Genomic DNA, 20026 nt, shown 5'->3' on the forward strand with positions numbered 1-20026 from the left:
TATAAGCACCACAGATTTGTCAAAGTTTTCTATAGCTGCCTCGTCCCCAGTAGGCTTTAGTACATTATGCTTTTGTTTTGCCACTAAAATGCTCCATCTGAATGCTCCATTTTCCCCACAAAAATGCTCGGTCTTCCAAAAAAAAAGTCACTAAAATGCTCAGATAATGCTCATTACACAAACGGAGTATTTTAAGTTAGTTTCAAAGTTTTTAACATGGTGTTAGCTGTTAAAACAAAGTCTTACAAAAACGTTCAAGTGTTGCAAGTAACAACAAATGCGTATACAAGTTCATAAATACAGGCAAAAAAACATAATCCTCGAAATCGACTGCGGAGCTAAGTACAGAAAGTAGTTGACTATCTATAGAAAGTCATTTGTTGTTGAATTTTGAGTTTTAGTCTTCATTTTCTCTAAAAATAATAATTTTCCGGGAAAATACCACTAAAATGCACGAATAATGCTCAATGCTTTTGCTTCACTAAAATGCTCGAAAAAATGCTAGCATAATGTACAAAAGCCTAGTCCCCAGGTGCCGGTCGGCCGGTCGGTTAACGCGGTAACGCGGGAAAACAGGAAGCGCGGGGGTCGATGGTTGCCCCCGTGCACGACCAAGGAGGAGGACGCCTGGGGACGAGGCAGTTTCTATAGAATTCTAAAAGGAAAGTCACGTTAGCGTTTTCACGCGATAATCTAATCGGCTTAATTGAAGTTAATCGAATGATTGGATTCGTTTAGTTCTCCAGTGCAAATATGGTATACGCGGGTTAACGAGTTACCGTAAAATTCCGGTTATAAGCTCTGGGCTTATACATAAGGGTTTTTGTGTGGGCTTATAAGCGGAAGGGCTTATACCCGGGAGGGCTTATAAGCGGAATAAAAAACGTTTCAAAACGAGCCATTGGAGTGTTAATCGAAATACGTTTTCAAGTTAAAAACTCATAATAAAGCAACATTTAGCCCTGTTTAGTACTATCTTCCGGCACGGGGGGGCTTATATTGATTATATCCGGAGGGGCTTATAATCGGATGTAGTTTTTGTTTCCAGGTAGATGGGCCTATAACCGGGGGGAGAGGCTAATAAGCGGTGGGGGGGGGGGGGCTTATAACCGGAATTTTACGGTATCAAACGTCCAGGTCACAGTATACCTATACGGTCCTGAACGGGCAGAGATCTAGCTACAGCCTTGTGGCATCCGGCGTTCCACAAGGCAGTGTTCTGGGGCCCACGTTGTTCGTCCTGTATACAAGCGATCTCGTGGAGTCTGTACAGTCAGCTGCCGTGTATATGTACGCAGACGACACTACTCTTTACTGTATAGGAAACAGTATAGAGGAAGTCTCAGCTGCCCTTAATCAATCACTTAAAGAATTATACGCCTGGTGCACTACCAACAAGCTCACTCCCCACCCGAAAAAAGTCGGAATGTATGCTTATCCACAAAGGATCTATCACTGTCCCCCTTCCTCCGATACTGCTAGAAGAAAACTGCTTTAATTGTGTTAAACATAGCCGACTCCTGGGCGTTGACATAGATGACAAACTTGAGTTGGTCTCCACAGGTCAATAACCCTAAGAGGAACTTGACAGATAAACTAAACTTCATTAAGAAGTGTAGGTTTTTACCTAAGCAAATTCTTTAAAGTTATACTACAATATCAATATTGTATTTTTTTTTCTTTTCGCCTTCTTCTTTAATAATTAATATTGTAAAGTCTACTAAATTATCTTCAATAAAATTAAAAAAAAAAAAAAAAAAAAAAAAAAATACTACAAAGTCATTATCCCGTCAGTCACGCATGGTATAACCGTCTGGGGGGGGGGGGGGGGGGGCATGAGTCATCAAGACGACTTTGACGCACTTGAAAGGTTGCACTGCAGAGCGGCAAGGATCATTTTTAACCTACCAAAAGACATGCGATCTACCGAAGTCCTTGACCGCTCTAAATGGGTCACTTTAAGAAATACGTACAAACTTTCCGCGATTCTGAAAAAAAAATCTACTAATTCCTTCATAATTTAATGCCAATTCCATGAAACTTTCAACATCTTACAGAAGGGCAGTCTGGAGTCTTTTACCGCGAGAGTGTCACGAAGCAATATCCCTTAGGAGTTTTATGAAAATGATCAACACGTCGAACATAATTAAAAATTTTAACAACCTCTATTGTAAGAGTTCTAAGCGCTTTTTATCGTTGTAACAATTTAGTAATTTAAATTATTTTTAGCGATAAGTTTAGCGTTTTTACCTTAATATAGTTTAATGTCTTTATCTACTAGTATTAATGTTTTATTAACACGCGACCCCACAAGCTATGTAGCTTTTTTACCCCATCGTGTCTAAATAAAGGTTGGGGGGGTTGATTGATTGATTGATTGATTGATTGATTGATTGATTGATTGATTGATAATCGAACAAAGACCAAAAAAAGTGTAAGAGAGAGTAATTGAGCGAGCAATTGCCGATGTACGTTTACAATTTTGTGAAAATTTGTCATTCACTCTCGGAATATGCTGCTTGAGTAATTTAACGTTGAACAGTTTCTCCCACAATGTCAGATTTTGTTTAGCACTACAGTGAAATTAAGAAAAGTTAAAAGGTAATTTTTCCACGAGGTGGTCTATGGTCCGGGTCCACGTACGGAGATGGTCCACCATGGGGTGGATCCATATTTTTACACCTGGTTCGTCGTATGGACGAACACAGAGCAACATGGTAAGTAGTAAACAGCAAACAACTGAACAATCAAACAAGCAAACTTTTTGCTAAGGAGTGGGCCTGGGTAGGGGTTTATATAATTCAAACCCAGGCCTTTCGCATCATTACAAAAGCAAAATGGCGGCCGAAAGTGCAGATTCGAGAGCGTTAAAACTGGTTGTATTTGGGGGCACCGGGGGAACGGGAAAAGAGGTAGTAACACAAGCACTAGAGCAAGGCTACCTTGTAACAGCCGTGGTGAGAACACCGGGGAAAGTGGAAAAACGGTACGTTTATTTAAGTACAAGTTTTACAGCGAAATTCACTGATCGTTCAGACTGCAAATATTGAACTGATTGCTGTACCACCCCACCCCCCCTCCACCCCCTCCAAAAAAAGAGGCTTAGAAGGGTAACATTGTTTTTCCGGTAATATAAGTCCATATGTTAATTTAGAAATGGAGGGGAGATCTCAGGACTTAGAAAAGCGATAGCAAGCTTGCTGAGGTCTTCCTGCTACTTAAAATTTAATATATTCCTCTTTTAACTGATGTAAAAAGGATTTGAGTGGCAAATAAAGTTGATTGATTGATTGATTGTATGTAGCCCAGACTCTGCATATGAATTTTAGTTTACGTCTTATATCAACTGATATTCCCCAGTTTTGGCTACATCACATGAAGTGTTTAGGCCAATCGTACGCTTAAAAATCTTTGATGGATTGTAAATCCCATGATATGCACCCCCCCCACACCCCCCCCCCCGAGATAAGCCCCCCTCTCCTAGTACATCATTGATAATATATTTGAAATGAAATTGATTAATGATGAGATTTTAAAGCTAAATTCAAAACCAGTTAATGAAAAATAATTTCGATCAATGCTGCTATAGTTCATTGTGACGTGTTTTTTTTTAAGCTGGTTTTAAACCCTCACCCCCCAGATATAAGACCTCCTGTTTATTGGCCCATCCAAAACCCCTTACGAAGTAGTATAAACCCAGGGCTTATAAGTGGAATTTTATGTATCTCCAAGAAAGTCTTATTAGGGCTGACTTACATGTACCTTATGCCCGTCTTGCATTATTTTGGCATCTGTGTGTTCCTGCAGAAGCTATATTTAGACAAGTTGCACTTTCTGGGGTTACCAGTAAATTGCTTCCACTTAAGGAAAACTTACGCTAGTGAACCAGTGAGTCAACATTCTGCACATGTAGCCAGTTTATGTTAAGTCATGATGGGTATTTATAGGTTTGATAAACACAACAATAACAAGATCAGAACTGGTATGCTTAATCTAACTTGTTAAAGTGTGTTACAAGTGGTTGATTTCCACAGACCATCCATTGAAAATTGAAAATTGCTCTAAACACTGCTCATTGCGCGAGCTTCGGATACCTGTGCTCTAAAAATAAAAGAATTTGATAACAGTGGAACTTCAAGTAAATTCTATCACACTTTTTTTATTTTCTTTTAGGCATCCCAATTTAGAATTGGTTAAAGGTGATGCTTGTGATGTGGAGAGTTTCATTGCTGCTTTAAAGGGAAAAGGATGCCGTAATTTCTTGTTTAGGAGTTGTTGCAAGTATTTTTAATCCTACAACTTTCTACTCTGAGTCTATGTTTGCTATACTGGAAGGAATGAAAAGGTAATTTTAAGAATACAATTATATCTACATTTTTGTTCTGTGGGCCTGAATTGCAGAACTCATTCACATGAATAATTAATGTGAATGAGTTCTGATATTCAGGCCCACACTTGATAATCTAAACGGTTTTTGATCTGGATAAAAGAGGTTTGGCCTTGCATTTCTAATACATGACTAAGAATAATAAGAAAATTGCTAAAGGCTATAGAGCACTTATTAGCAAGCATTTTTTTAGTTAGTGCTTGTAATGACTGGCCACAATAGAAATCTTGATCAAGATTTGTGTTTCCTCATTTAGCTGTTTCCTTGGCTCTGTTTTGGAAAAACTTGATGTCCAGAAAAATAAAATGTCAGTAGCATTTCTTTTTTAAGCGATGGCGTGACTTCACTTTTATGCCATCAAACGATCGGTTCGTTTTGTCTGTTTGGCCCGATCGAACAGAAAATCAAGTTTAACTTAACAAGAAATCGCTGCGTAAAGACAAAAGCAAAATACTTCCGTGCAGTTAGAATGGAACACTACAATGTATAAACGAAAGAGACAAATTATATATGATGGGGTCTATTAGATTTAGTTGACAGAAATTTCTAATTCTTATAATACAAAGGGACACTGTGAGCAAGAGACCGTTTGACCTTTCTCGCAGTTTAAAAGCTTGCTCGCGCGTTTTGGACTGGTGTTAAAAGATGTTGAGCAAAAGTTTGCTTCTAAGTCGAATCCCCTCGTACGACATGTTCCAAAATTTGAAACAACGCGTGGAATAGTTAACTTGTTGCAATTGCCAAACAAGGCCGAACATTGCTTATCGAGTGTCGGGTCAAATAACTGGGACTTATATTCACCAGGGGACCGACTCTTCTTTGTAGGTGAACGGACAGGAAACTATAAAGTCGAGGAAGGACAATGTAACACTGGTACCAAGTTTATGATGAAACGCGCGGATGTTGCAGAGTTCATGCTAAAGGTTTTGGATAGTGACGTGTACGATCGGAGAGGATTTGCAATAGGTGGATTATAAGATTTTCCTGTCTCTCTGTGAGAGAATCAGCCTTCTGTTTGTAAGGCGAGGAGCACACATATACAAACATGACAGGGCGGATCCAGGGGTGGGGGGGGGGGGGACTGGATGCCTAGCCAACCCACTTGATCCACAAGAAAAATTTAAATAAACACGGTGTAAACATTGTTGATATTGTTAGCTCAGACAAAGTTAAACTATTTGATACCATCCACTCCCCCATAAAAAGCCTGGGGCTAAAATAAAATAGTAAACAAACTATTTGTAAACAGCCCCCCCCCCCCCCTCCCCTTGAAAATCCTGGATCCGCCTCTGCATGAACTTTTTTGATGTGCCAAAAATGTATAAACAGTAAGATAAAAAAAGTTGTAAAATAGAAAAAGAATTGATTCAAGCATGAGATACATGATAACAAAATGGGCTATATGTGAAGATAAAATTAAAAATTTCGACAAGCGTGCGTTGCATTTGCATGTTTCGTTTATCATGTCCATAACACTTACCTTACGTGTAGCCTTTTTAAAGGGCTGTATGTTCAGGTTTTCGGCGTAGTTCATTGTTTAGGGACCAAAGTATCATACACTGTGTTTATCGTATGTAACATAATTTAAACTAGGAATGGGAAAATCGTCACTGCGTATAAGTGGTAATTCTTAGGTTGCATATATGGTTAGGTGCAAATGAGTTACTAACCTTAAACATTAACATAAATATGTAGTGAAGATGAATTGTTCAACTTGACACGAGCATGGGACAAAGAAAAAATCTGAGTCCCCGGCGGGAATCAAACCCATGGCCTCCCAGATTCCGGTTGGGCGCTCTAACCAACTGAGCTACGAGAGACTCATGGTGAGCTGGGCCATTTACTAGGGTGATAAGTGACACGCGTCCTGTATACTGCTAGGATCAGCAATGTCGAAATCATCAAGTTTGTTGTAAATAATAGCAAATCATCAAGTTTCTAATAAGTAATAATAAAGATGGTAAATTTTAAGCTCGGCAATAAATAATGAAGATGAAGTATGTCTGTGTATGTCTTGTAAACGTCTTTTCGCTAACCTCGGTAGTCCTGTCGTGCCATGCTATTGCACAGCCTCGTGCCAGTTATTTAAAGAAAAGCTTCTCTTAAAAAGAGGAGCTGAGTTGTAGAACAGCCTATTCCATGATCTACGATCTGTGGGGACTTTACAAGATTTTAAACGTAGACTGCGTCACGACAACTTCGAATACGTTCTGTACACGGCATTCTTGAAAAGCAGCTTAATTAAATGTAATTCTGTAATTATTAGTTAGTTTACTCAGGAGGATAGATCTTCATGCTGTTTATTTTTATACTGTTTGCGGAACGATTTTAAACAGTGTTTGAATAAAGTTATCTTATCTTAATCATTTTTTTTATACTTAACTTTCTCCTTATTGTAAAATGCGCGCAGAGAGCCCCCTCTTGTACCCTTTCTATTCGTAGTGTATATACTAGTTATGCAACGCTTTCGAGTGGTATACTATGGAATATCCCACGAGTCACTTGTATTTTCTCGGTATACACACGAGCCTTTAGGCGAGTGTGTATACAAGAAAATACAAGTGACAAGTGGGATATTCCATAGTATACCACGAGAAAGTGTTGTGTAACTATTTTATACCATGCCATAGAAAATTCCCTTACTAAATTTCATCGAGAGTAAGATCGCAGCGCACGATGGGAAGGTTGGGTTGAATACCGTCGAATATACAACGGCTTTTCTGTATTATGATTGGCTGTATTTTCTATGGCATATAAATGGTAATACGTGAGATCATGGAGAATTGCTTATTCGTTTAGTGTGAGCTTAGCCGTTTCGCAAATTATTTCACCATACAGGTATTTCTTACAACATGTCTACAAGAAATCAGGGAGAATTGCTGATTTGTGTAGTGTGGGTTTAGCGTTTTCGCAAATTATTCCGCCATACAGGTATTCCTTACAACGTGTCTACAAGAGACACCATCTGTGCTGATGTCAAAGATCTTCGGGATATATAAGAGTACATGTAAGCAGCACCCGAAGACCTCACGACTCTTACCGAGATTATACGAACACCTGTGACCGACTTCAGTGTTACTTAGCAACGTTTGTCGAAATTAAAATCGTGGAATCAGTCCGTTCACCGATTTGGGCCATGTAGAAGCCCAAGTGTGTAGAGGGGGCATCGGCTAATGTTGGTTAGAACTCGCAATTGAGGATATAATGAAAGTTAGTACTATTTAACAATTAGAATATGAGCTCGAAAATTCTGTAAGTTAAAAAATTGATGAGACCGCGGGCTTTCAAAACGCCATTATTTCGGATCTTCCCATAAACCTTTTTCGCTTGTCGAAATTCTACGGAATACAGAACACTTTACGGGAGATTATGCAAAGAATATTTCGGAAGAAAATTCTGTCTCGCTGGCTTTTCCTCGCGTTTTCACCACGCAACAAATTTTGTCTTGGGACTCCTCTCCCCTTCCCCTAGAGCCTATGCGGCCGGGGAAGGGAGGCAGGGAGGGCGTGCGCTTACGTCAGAACCAAAATTTTTCAGTTTGATTGGTGTTTACCAATATTTCCTAGGTATAGGGCTCCGCTCGCTCGCGTCGAATCTGCCCGCGCGAGCAACGCTAAATTGCTACAATCCATATCATAGTTTGTTAGAACGCTTGAGCGGAAGTTCAATTTCAGCTGTTCAATCATGCATGCCCTCTACCTGTCTCAATGTTGCCAAAGAAATATTTTTGTATCGCGGTAGCAACCAACTACTGATGCCATTTTGATTTTTTTCAACATTGAGGTGGAAGTGGGAGTACTGTATCTATAATAAGTACGAGGATTGCAACATAACAAAACCTGCAGACATGCCGTGAGAGCTTAAGGCTCATTCAGTTGTTACTAGCTTAGTCCAAAGGTTGGAGCCTAAAATATCGTAACAAACATGTGTCTATAATCTTCAATTGTGTTTTTTTATTATCTAGTTCAGTATTATTCTTGCGACATTTTTGCTGAGACCGAGCTGAGACGAGGGAGAATTTCACATGAATTATGCAAATATTATACCGACTTTAAGGGGGATTGAGCACTTGTTACAAAAGAAACACAACTAGCTAAAACAAGAAGTAAGAGCAATTTTCTGCAGACGTGAATCGTCGCACGAAGATTAACCTTGTCGGAATCTTGGCTTCTTAACCAAGGATTTATATCGTATCCTGTACGCTTATTCGGATATTTAAATGTATTTTTTTTCTGGGACGTGACTTGTGTATGCTCCTTATCTTAAGCTGCACTAGAAGTTCCTTTACAATATACCGGGCCTTGAAGGCAATCTCGTTATAACTTCCTGAGGTCTGTGAAGAACGAAAAAATAAAAGTAAAAGACACCACTTGGTGACACCTTATGCATTGTTTGTCGTGAAGTAATTATGAAAAAACAAACAGTGGAGTTTTCTAGCGTTTTTCAAAGCCTGTATCTATAATTGTCGATTTAGATGCGTAGAATTCGTCAATCACAATTTGCGTGGTTGTAGAAAAGCGAAAAAGGTAGGGATTCTTTAGCGCTTCTCGGCTTTGTCCCTTGAATTTGAGAGAAGGCAGGGACCGCGTTTTGCATTCTAGATAATCCCCTAAAATGTATCTATTTCTGCAACCTTGGCAAGATCGTGTCTTGTTATACAGGTATAAGCGTTCTACAAAGAAAAACAGATTATCCAAAGAGCCAGACAGGACACGCCCTAATCCCATTCCGTGTCATGTCGTGAATTCTAACTAACATCGTCCGTACGCTCACAAGTGTACCGTCTTGTAGACCTCTTGATCTCAGTCTGTATTTAAGTAATTAACCACACTAAATAATATTTCCTAGCAAAGCAGAATAATCCGCCATTAAGCATTTTTAGCGCCTTTTTCCGTACTCTTGACTCTTAACCCTGGAAAAGGTTTCCTGAAAGTTTTTGTTCTCTTTGTTGTGTTTTCTTTTTTTTTTCTTAATCTTCACGCAAAGTAACTTGCGGTCTTTTGTGAGACCACCCACCGAGAGTTGGAACATGTTTAGATCGAATCGTTCAGTGTAGACTAACTGTCTTCTAGTACGTGTGTTATCATTGCGCAATATTACGCTGACGAGATGGCTTTGATGTCTTTTAAGTGGTCGGTTTGAGACACCTCTTTGTCCGGTGTCTTAACGCAGTTCTCGCCACCACAATCCTTCACCCCACTCCACAAAAATTACGGAAAGCCAATTTTACCTGAAGGAAAAGACCGGTATAATTCTGTCACGTAAAGGTGGAAAACTCTTCAGCTTTGATGCTGACCTGAGCAGCCCGCTGTAATACCCTGCAGAAATGTTGATCGCCTGTGTTAACTCACACACTGGAGCTTTCTTTCGCTGTGTTGATAAGTAGTAAAAGAGGACTAAAAACTAGGAAACATGCGCCAATTCAATAGCGCGGATGGCCTTACTTTAACTTCATAGCCCGGGGGGTACTCCCTATAATGGCCTATACGGGGAGGCTCCGCCCGAAAGGGGTACCTTTTTCAGGCTTCAGGTATATAAAAGGGTAGGGATTTCACGAGCTTAAGTATATGAAAGGGTATGGAAATCTGTCATTTGGCTATTTTAAAAAAGGGCCTTTAATTAAAATATTTCGAACAGACGCAATTTATGGCTGTATTATTTTAATTTATTAAGCGCTACATAAAAATGACAAGAAACGTCCTATCTTAAGTCCACGCCATGTCTCTTAGGTATATGAAAGGGGTACCTTTTTTCAGTTAAAGGTATACGAAAGGGGTACAATTTCTGTCAAAAATGGTATATAAAAGGGTAAGGGGTTAGAACTTGGGGCGGAGCCTCCCCGTATAAAACTTTTCTGAGTACCCCCCCCCCCCCACGGGCTTCATAGTTAATCCAATTTTGCATCACATCGGCTAACCGAGAAATTGTTTTATGTTCTTTGTTGTTATGAAGTTCTGGTCGTAGTACATAGATAATTGATAAATAATGATTCATAGTAATCCAATTACGAATCCAATCCAAGAAGGACGAGATTTGTTATTTGGCTTTGCCATGAAGCGTTACAAAATTAACGTCGTACAATATCAAGCCTGCTCCCTTTGCGGTGAAATCGACGAGTCTCTAGAGCATTTTTTTGTGTCTTGCCATTACTCAAAGAATTTCTGGGCTGAGGTTATCAAATGGCTTGAAAATCTTGACGTAGAGATTAAACAGCTCTCTAACAAAGATATAATGTTTGGCATTCTAAAGTGCGAGGATGAGTTATTTGTTAACCACATTTTATTAGTCGCCAAACAATATCTATATTCTTGTAGACAAAGTAAATCTCTACCTTCAAAAGAGTATAAACCTTATAAACTCAAAGATAACATTGATTTACCAAATAGAGGCAATGATATCCAAATCAAACAATAAGTTGTCAGCTCACAATAAGAAATGGATAATAAATAAATTAGTATGCAATCCTGCACCGTTAGCCGCAAATTAATAATAGCATTGTAGAATAACATTTAAAACTGATAAATGAGCTGAGGACTCTGTGTCAACTCCGATTAATTTTGTAGTATTTGTAGTGTCTGTTATAATTTAGTGATTTAAAGTAGTTTATAGTGTGGTAATTAAAATATTGTATTTTATTTTATTATATTATTTTGTAGCGTTTGTAATAGTGTTGTAACTTAAACATTGTATGTATTTTTGGAAACTAATAAACTAATTAAAATACAAAAAAAAAAATGAAGCGTTTGTGTAACCACGCTCGCGTTTAGTTGTTGCTAGTTGCTCGATTATTTGATCTCTTCTGGTGAAAGGCTATGATCAGTTATTGTAGTTTTGTTTGAAAATATCTCATCGTGAATTCCATAGTTCGTATTTGCTTATCCTAGGGTCACCAGGGGCACTGATTTGAATCGCTGTAAATTAGGAACAAAGTTGGAAGGGTTTTGAGTTAGCATGCCGAATCTGTAACCTCTAAAAATAAGTAGACGAGCATATACATTTGTATTGATTATCCTGGTGTATGTAGGTCAGAACGGGAGAAAACCGCTGTCACAGATTTTAATCAGAATTAGACAAATATTGAACAAAAGAGGTTAGAAGAACTTTGCCACAATGCCACTCAATCTGCCCACGCAATTGCAGGACGTTTATCGCAATACACAACGATCAAGATCCTTTTGCGGTCAACCACAACTTTGGACTATCCCAAATCTCTCGTTTCCCAAACTTCTTTTTTCCGATAGATGATACGCTAGCTGTCCGGCTATGTGCGTGTACAGACAAAACTCCTTTACTAAAGTGCCGACTAGAGTACCAGACTTTTCTTGTGCGGTAAATTTGTGAACACGTCCTAGAATGTAGAACACTTTGTTGCGGCAAAACCTGAAGAGATACCGCTCATTCATTGATCATGAGTTAAAGGGACTGTTTCACGGATTTTAGCTTAATTTAGGCACAGGAGATGGCCATCAATTTCGTTGAAATATAAAAATAACCTCTTAAAACAGCGAAGGAACATTTTAATAACACACCAAATGCAAAAGAAGGTACAGATGGCCAATAGCGACGATGATTAAAACCGATTGCAATATGGATTTTTGAAATATTGTTGGGCTGAACAGTTTTCAAAGTTAATCTTGTTTGCCTGTAACTTTAAATTATAACGCCTGGGAGACAAATTTGGTTGCAATGAAGCTATGGTTTTGTCATTTAGATACATAGAAGTAATTTCCTTGCAAACATTTAAGTTTCATAGCTAGTATTTGGCAAAACTTAATAAAATAAACTTAACTCAGCCGTGACACAGTCCCTTTAAGCGCGTATGTAAAGTTTCAAGTCCAAAGATTGGAACTTAAAATATCGTAATAAACATATCTCTATAATCCCCAATAGTGCTTTTATTATAATTCTCATCGACTTGTTGGCTAAGACGAGAAAGAATTTTACACAGCTTGCGCAATACCGAGTTTATAGGTGGCCGGGGATGTAACGTCAACTGTCAGGTATTACTAAAGTGAGGACCTACAGGAATCCTGTAGACATGAAATTTCGCACGAAGATTAACGCTTCTTAAGCAGAATAGCTTTACTAAATAATCAGTTAAGCTTTATTTCAATCATTTATGACAATTCCATACAATGTCAGATCTTTTTATAGAAATTTATTTTTTAAATCAATTATTTTGGCCCTTTTTTTATAGACCAAGTAGCTTATAACAGAAACTTTTAGGTAGACAAAGAACAATATGACTATATCACTTCTTCTTCTTCCTTTCTCTTATATGGAAACGCTCTTTCTTCCCTCTCTTCGTGGATCCCTTTATCAAGCTGTTTTAGTAAAGTTTTAGTTTTGGTTTGGCGTTACCCATGCAACAGCGCGCAGTCGTGTTTAATTTTGGGGATTACGAATGAAAGCCATGCCATCATCCTCCCAAATAACTTCAAGTTTGACAATCCTGGCTTCCCTGCGAATAATTTTTATCGTACCTTGTACTTGGGTATTTTCATTTTTTTTTTTTTTCATTTTTACTGAGACGTGACTAGTCTTTCAAATAAACTCGTGAGGTCGACCTGTGGCAAGTCTAGGACGTGACATGTGTATGCTTGTTATCTCTACAGCTGTATTAGAATTTTTCAATATACTGTGTGAAGGCAATCTCGTTATTACTTCCTGAGGGCTGTGAAGTTCGAATTATAATAATAAAAAAAGCTGACAACGCTCGTTGCCATCCTGTGAACTGCTTGCTAGCTAGTATTTATTGAGATACAACTAGAAGGGATTTTAAGCACTTTTCATAACTTAAAAAGGCTGTTAATGACCTTCAATTTATTTGCGTAAATTCGTTGATCGAGATTTGCGTGCGGTTGAAGCAAAAAAGGTAGCGATTGTTTGGCGCTTTTCCGCTTTGATCACTTGGAGAGAAGACAGGAACGGCTTCACATTTTAGATTACCCCTAAAATGTATCTATTTCTGCAACCTTGGCAAAATCTTGTTTAGTTTTACAGGTATAAGCATTCTACAAAGAAAAAAAGACTATCCAAAGAGCCAGACAGGTCACACCCTAATCCCGTTCCGTGTCATGAATTCTAACATCGTATGCTTTTAAGTGCTTCTACTCGTAGGGATCTTGATCTAAGCCTACGTAAAAATGACCGTTGTAAGTAATCTTTCCTAGCAGCGCCGCATAATCCGTCATTAAGCATTGATGGCTACTAGGTTTAAGGCCTTTTTCCTTACCCTTGACCCTTACTTGGCATGGTAAAGGCTTTTTATTTATTTTTTTTAGCCAGGCAAAGTAAATTGCGGTCTTAATATAAGTGGAGCCACCCACGGAGTCCTTTAGAATCGTTTAGTTTAATTAGACTGATAGTCTACCAGTGGTAGAGTTATCATTAGGCGGGAAATATTAAAGATGCTATCGACGCTTTGATGTTGGTTGTCTGTTTATGACAGCTCTTGTCGTTCCACAATTCTACACCCCGAGCCTTCATACACCCCAGCAATGGCTTACAAACTCGTAATTAACGGAAAACCAATTTTACCTGAAGGAAAAGAGTAGGAAGAGTGACACATTTCGGTCACGAAAAGATGGCCCATCTCTTCAGCTTTTATTCTAACCTTCACTGCCCGCTATAATACCATGCTAAAAATGTTGATTGTGAGTGTAAACTCTCGTACTCTGAGGCTCGCAAATTGTTCGCTTTATTGATAAAATAGAAAAGAGAACAAAACACTAACTAAAAAACGTGCGCTTATTCACTCGTGCGGACGGCCTTACTTTAACTTCATAGTTAATCCAATTTCACACACATTGGCTAACCTAGAAAGTAGGAAGTTTTATTCGTTCTTTGTTGTTACGAAGTTCTGGTCGTAGTACCTAGAAACTGATAATCCACAGTTATGCAATTTAACAAAGATTTGTCATTTGGGTTCGTTTGCCATGAAACGTTAGAGTAACCACGGTCACGTTTTATTATCACTTGATGATTTGATCTCTTCTGGTAAAACGGCTACGAAATTGTTTAAAAATATTGCATCGAGAGTTCCATAGTTCGCGCTAGAACTTAGCTTCGTTAGCGACACTGATTTGACTTGCTGTAAATAACGAACAAAGTGGAAGGGTTAGCATGCCAAATCTGTGAAGCTCTAAAAAAAGTGGACGAGCATAAACAGATTATCCTGCAACAGCTTGTGTTCAAGTTAATCAAATGGTCGAGTTAAATGTTCAAGTTATTTAAAACGTTTAGGGTTTTTATTGATTTTAAACGCGCCACGGCTTAAAAATCCTCTTAATAAACCTAGCATTGAGTTCCTACTGTTGATACTTTTTGATTTCTTACGATCTCTTTGTTGTTTTTCAGTCCTGCCTTAGAAAACTGTCTTTTTGACGTTTCCTTCTATTGGAAGAAAATTCTGTGCGTCGAATCAAGACGAGCATGACATACAGTAAAAACCCGCGTGTAAGAACCTACTTTTTTCAGAGTTTGGCAAAACAAGTTCTTGTATTATGGGGTACTTATTGGCAGTTGAGGCTAAGTAGGTTCTTAATTAGGTTCTTAATTTCTACAGAGTAGACATTGTTGTTGATTATCACAAAAAAGGATAAAATCCGGTCTGTTCTTCATTATAAATATTTATTAATGTACCCATGTTGCCAAAAGTCCAACAACCTTAATTAATCAATGATACAGTACTGCAGTATCTTTTTGGTTTTTGGTAAAAAAAAATAATATATAAATTAAATAGTTAAACTCCAAATATAAGAACATGTTAAAATTTGTTTGGCTAAACAGGTTCTTATATTTTGGGGTATTAAAAAAGCAAATATCTGCCAGAAGGTTCTTAAATCCCTAGGTTCTTACACGCGGGTTTTTACTGTAGTCCTTTAAAACCTGTATTGACCTATGTAAGTCAGAACGGGAGACAACCGTTGTTACAGATTTTAATCATTAGACAAATATTGGACAAAAGGGTTTGGAAATACTTTGCCAAAAGGCCGCGAAATCTACCCATGCAATTGCAAGACCTTTATCGCAACACACAACGATCAAGATCCTTTTGTGGTCAACCACAACTTTGGACTATCCCAAATCTCATTTCAAAAACTTATTTTTTCCGGCAGTTGATACGTTAGCTGTGTCCGTCCGGCTGCATATGTGAACAGACAGACCTCCTTTACTTAAGGGACAAGGGTGACAAACTTTTCTTGTGTGGTTAAATCAGTGAACACGTCACAAGAAACCTCGTTAAATTTTATTTGGGCTCACTGGAAATAAACCTACAATACGTTAAAGAACTAAAAGCCAAAAATACTTTAAAAAGGATAAGCCCACAATACTTTGAAAATACTTTTAAAAAGAACCTTAACTAATGTTTACGATATAATCTATTCGCTACAGAGCTCAAAGCAATTACTTTTATTAGTAAAATAGTCCGATAGATTCAATTTTCCGAATTTTTTTCTAAAAATAGCTAGATACCGGGGTTCTGTTTGTCTGCAACGCAGGCTAGAGTAGATGAAACTGTCAGATCTTAACTTTGTAGTAGCGTGGGCTTACTATCGCGGAAGGGGGAGGGGGGGATTATTGGAAGGAATTTTGCGATTCAAAAAATGTTTCCGTTTAACGTTACTGTTGAAAAGGGACGATGCCTGTGAAACATTTTAGGTGCTTTCAGGAATACAGCATGGTAAAACCCTCTAAGCATAACACTACAAAACAAAACAAGTTCTACAGTCTTAATGAGCACATACTTAGTTAGTAGATGCACTCTTGGTAGAGGCCATAGGGGACTAACTATTATGAACATTACAGCAAAATCTCTAAACAATTAAACGATTTGAGGCACTGAACAAACCCTAGAGTCCTTTAATGAGGATCAAAAAAATAAAAATTGCAAAAAGTTGTAAAAAAGGGGGCCCATATAATCGGAAGAAGGCATATCTTTCTTTAGGAGCAAACCTGTGTTGCGGTTATTTGTGGGAGGCTATATTTTCGGGAAGGCTTATCCCAGTAAAAATGTTAAATTAGGCTTTACCCTTAACAGACATGTAAGTGGGGTGGTTTTCCCGAAAACACCGGGTGCTTCATAGCTATAGTTGTACGGTAGTTTTAGCGTCAACAAATTGGTACAATTTAGACAATTTAGAAATTTTAAAAATACTTTTATTAACGAGTTTTGTGGCCAATTTGGTCAATTTGCAGCGTTTGTATGTTCGTGATCGATATTTCCACCGGCAGAGGGCGGTTTTATTTGCGGAAGACCGTGGCTGCTAAAAATAACACTTTGCTGTTTTTCTTTTTGCGACCAGCGGAAAGAAGTAATCCCTCCGTAACATAACATATGTCAAAAGCTTGTACACGGCAAATACATGACATTGGCAGCCTGAAATTTTATGTGTATTTTGACGGCCACAAAGTATTTTCCGGGTTCTAATTGCGGTGCAGGATGACTTTACTACGCCGAGGGCAGGAAATAAGGGATTAATGCCTGCGGTTAGATTGTAGAAAGTAGACGCAACGAGAGGAATGCAAATAAATTAAAACATAACGTAGCTGTATATTATAAAACAGGGCTCGTAATTTTGCTTGTTGGTCTGCCTGCTCTCTGACTCAAAACACGTTCAATTTGCTAGCAAAACCTTTCTGTAGGAAAGTTAAAAGAAGCTTCGCTCGCAGGGTGAATACTCATAAAAACTGTTGGATTTTGAGGTACCGTATACGTAAATTATTGCTGACAGTTGTGCGTGGGCTTCCTGTGGTTTGTAAAGATTGAAGCAGCTAGAAGCTGCTGTAGTTGAAATTTTTTTCTCCTTCTTTTTATTAACAGGTAATTTCCTGAAAAGAAAAAAACTAAGTCCCATCCGTTAGTGTATCTACGTAAATCGATTCTGTTAATTCCAAAGTTCCTTAGAGTAGAATATGTTGAATTTTAAGTAGATAGGAAATTAGGAGGTCATCAGGGGAAAGAACAATATTTAACAACACAGAGATAAGCCCACTTTTTTGATCATCGCTATTTAAGTGAACTTCGCTGTTATTACAGTCATATTTTATTATGTTTATAAACTAGGAAAAATAGACGTCAATTAACACATAAATAGGTTTGTTTGGCCTGCGACATCGCTATTCTCGGAACAAAATACCAGAGATGTTTCATATGGTAATTTTATGAGAATTTTATGCAAGATTTTTCGAGAAGAAATCTTTCTCTTGAATCGTGTGAGTTTATTTTCAAGTAAACGTTTTTTTCTTACAAGTTCATCGTTTATTAGTCATCAGAAGGGCGTTTCATGTGAAGCTGTTTTTCCGACAACTGGGTCCTTCAAAATTGAACACTCTGGAATTTTACGAAACGACTCGAGATGGACGCTGGAACAAACTTCAGCTCAGCAACCCTATTTTCTTGGAGTTTGTCAGAATCACAATTGAGGAACAAAGGCCGGAAACTTCAAGGTGCCAATCTGTAAAAAAAACTGGCTGTCAAATATCAGAGTCGTACATGATAACACGGGTAAAAAATACTGGTATATTAAGAGAACAGTATACAATGCATTCAATACGGATATAGATCAAGAAATCAATTATTAAAACCATTTATTGCTCTTGCGCACGATTTGATCTCATTTTTTTGTTAAGGCCATCCCAATAAAATGTTTCTTTCCCATCGCCCGACTGACCCATGTGAAAAAAAATCCAGACCAGAGAGCAAGACATTACAGACAGATCTAAACAACATTGGATTGATGTCCTTGTCTTATTAACATGGAACGCAAGGGCGCAGGACATAACGATTGTTCCAACATTCTCAACGAAATCGCGAAACAAAAGTTGCAAATCCGGCTTCTTAAAGGAACCCAAGCCCCTCAAAGTTCTTATTCTTTTTTTTGCCCGACCGACCGACCCACCATCACAAGAGACGGGGCGATGGGAAATGAAACATTTTATTGGGATGGCCCAACTACAACATCAAAGTTCACTGCGCTCCATGTAGTCGAGCAATCAGCACTTGGGTCACCCCAAAAGAGATAATCCGTTCAAACAACAAAAATTACCTTTATTTTATTCATTCATTTGCTTTGAAAGAGACCGTGATGAAAACATTGTTATCCGAGATAATGTCAGCTGGGATCAGAAAAATTCTTAGCTGAGTAAGTACTACTTCCACAACTATTTGAGGCATATACCTAAGCGTATATCCCTCTGTCACAATGGGCAAACATGTACTCAAATGCATTTTATTTTAGGAAAAAATAGAATTATATATTTTAACATCAGTAAAAGTGTACCTTTTATAGAAAAATATTTTTCTAGATTGGCAGGCAGTATTTGCCGGATTTGCGTCAATTTATGGATCATTTGTATTCGTTAACAGTGTGTGATTGGTGAAGAAAAGTCGAGAAACCTCCATCTATTTTTGTTACCCCACATTCAAGGACAATTTTCTCAGCTTCGCCCCGTTCAAGAATTTTAACAATTCTCCGATGCATGTTGTGAGAGAAATTCTTTCCCGCTCTGCAAATTCCAAACATTTAGACAATTTCTTTTGTATATATCTCATTATAAAGTAGCGGACATCCTTCTTCGGTTAAAGGTTAGAGTTTTTTATACCAACTATTTTTTTGGTAAAAAAATGACCCTTATGCGAGAACATGTTTTTTTCTTTCTCAGTCACGCCACGTTCCTCGGTATTCGTGTATTTATCCTTTTCGTAAAGCTCACAGGGCAGCAAAATATTCCCCCTCTAATATTTAACTAAAAGGAAGAATAATATTTGAACACATCGACTGGAGAGTTATTAAGCAGACGGCTTTCTCCTGAAGCATTAGACAGAAGTCAACTTGAGTTCCCATTTTGCTTGTTTTAGCCGTTTACAATGGTTTATCCGTTTTAAGACCTTAGCTATTTAGCTAAATTGAACACGAGAGACTCCTCTGGAGTATTTAAAGCTTTGTCTATTTATCGTGCTCTTCGTCGAGTGCTCTCTTGTGATATATAGCTCGCGATGTATTTAATTTAAAAGCGCTTGGCTCCAAAACAATTAAAAACACGTTGTCTGCTATTGTCATTTGTGATAAACTAACGATAAACACGCTTGTATCCTCGCATTACTCACTGTGCAAATAAACACGTCTTGTGTTAAACGCGGTACATTTCGTGACGGCAGAATAAGCGGATTCGAACGGAATTTACACAAGGGGGGTTTAAATAAACTGCTTTAAGTGGCACAAGAGCTTGCCCATTAACTGTTTCGAGAATTTCTTAGGGACTCGTTCGCTCGTTCTATAAACGGTTACACTAGAAGTAAACAATTCTTTCCGCTGCGGTTTTTGACTTTTTATCTTTGATCCTACGGGTTACAATTAAAACATCCTTTTGATCAACCGCCAAAGGGGTCCCAAGTGGGAAGGAACGCATGAAACGGTATCACTCCCTTAATTGGTTTCAGCGAGCTTTACCTCTCAAAGGGAAAAAAAAACTATCTTCCAGTCGTGCGGTGATTAAAATTTCTCGTGCGGTGGAAACGCGTGCCTCCGTCTTTAGCATTCACGCACGCGCTACAATTTACGATTTAATTCAGGCAATTAAAGTAAACCAAAAAGACCATGGGGCATTTCTATGTAAATATTTGTATCAGATCGC

The 20026-nt window shown here is 38.2% G+C and overlaps 1 protein-coding gene across 1 annotated transcript; it reads left to right on the forward strand.

Moving 5' to 3' along the window:
• Window positions 1-2837: 2837 nt before the first annotated feature.
• Window positions 2838-7127, forward strand: LOC144656975 (flavin reductase (NADPH)-like). Its single transcript, XM_078517239.1, has 3 exons — window positions 2838-2986; window positions 4174-4345; window positions 5213-7127. The coding sequence occupies exons 1-2, from the start codon at window positions 2838-2840 to the stop codon at window positions 4289-4291; spliced, it is 267 nt and encodes an 88-aa protein (XP_078373365.1). The 3' UTR covers window positions 4292-4345; window positions 5213-7127.
• Window positions 7128-20026: the final 12899 nt, after the last annotated feature.

The sequence above is a fragment of the Oculina patagonica genome, chromosome 6 (assembly GCF_052425735.1).
Source record: "Oculina patagonica isolate OP01 chromosome 6, crgOcupat, whole genome shotgun sequence".
Classification (NCBI taxonomy): domain Eukaryota; kingdom Metazoa; phylum Cnidaria; class Anthozoa; order Scleractinia; family Oculinidae; genus Oculina; species Oculina patagonica.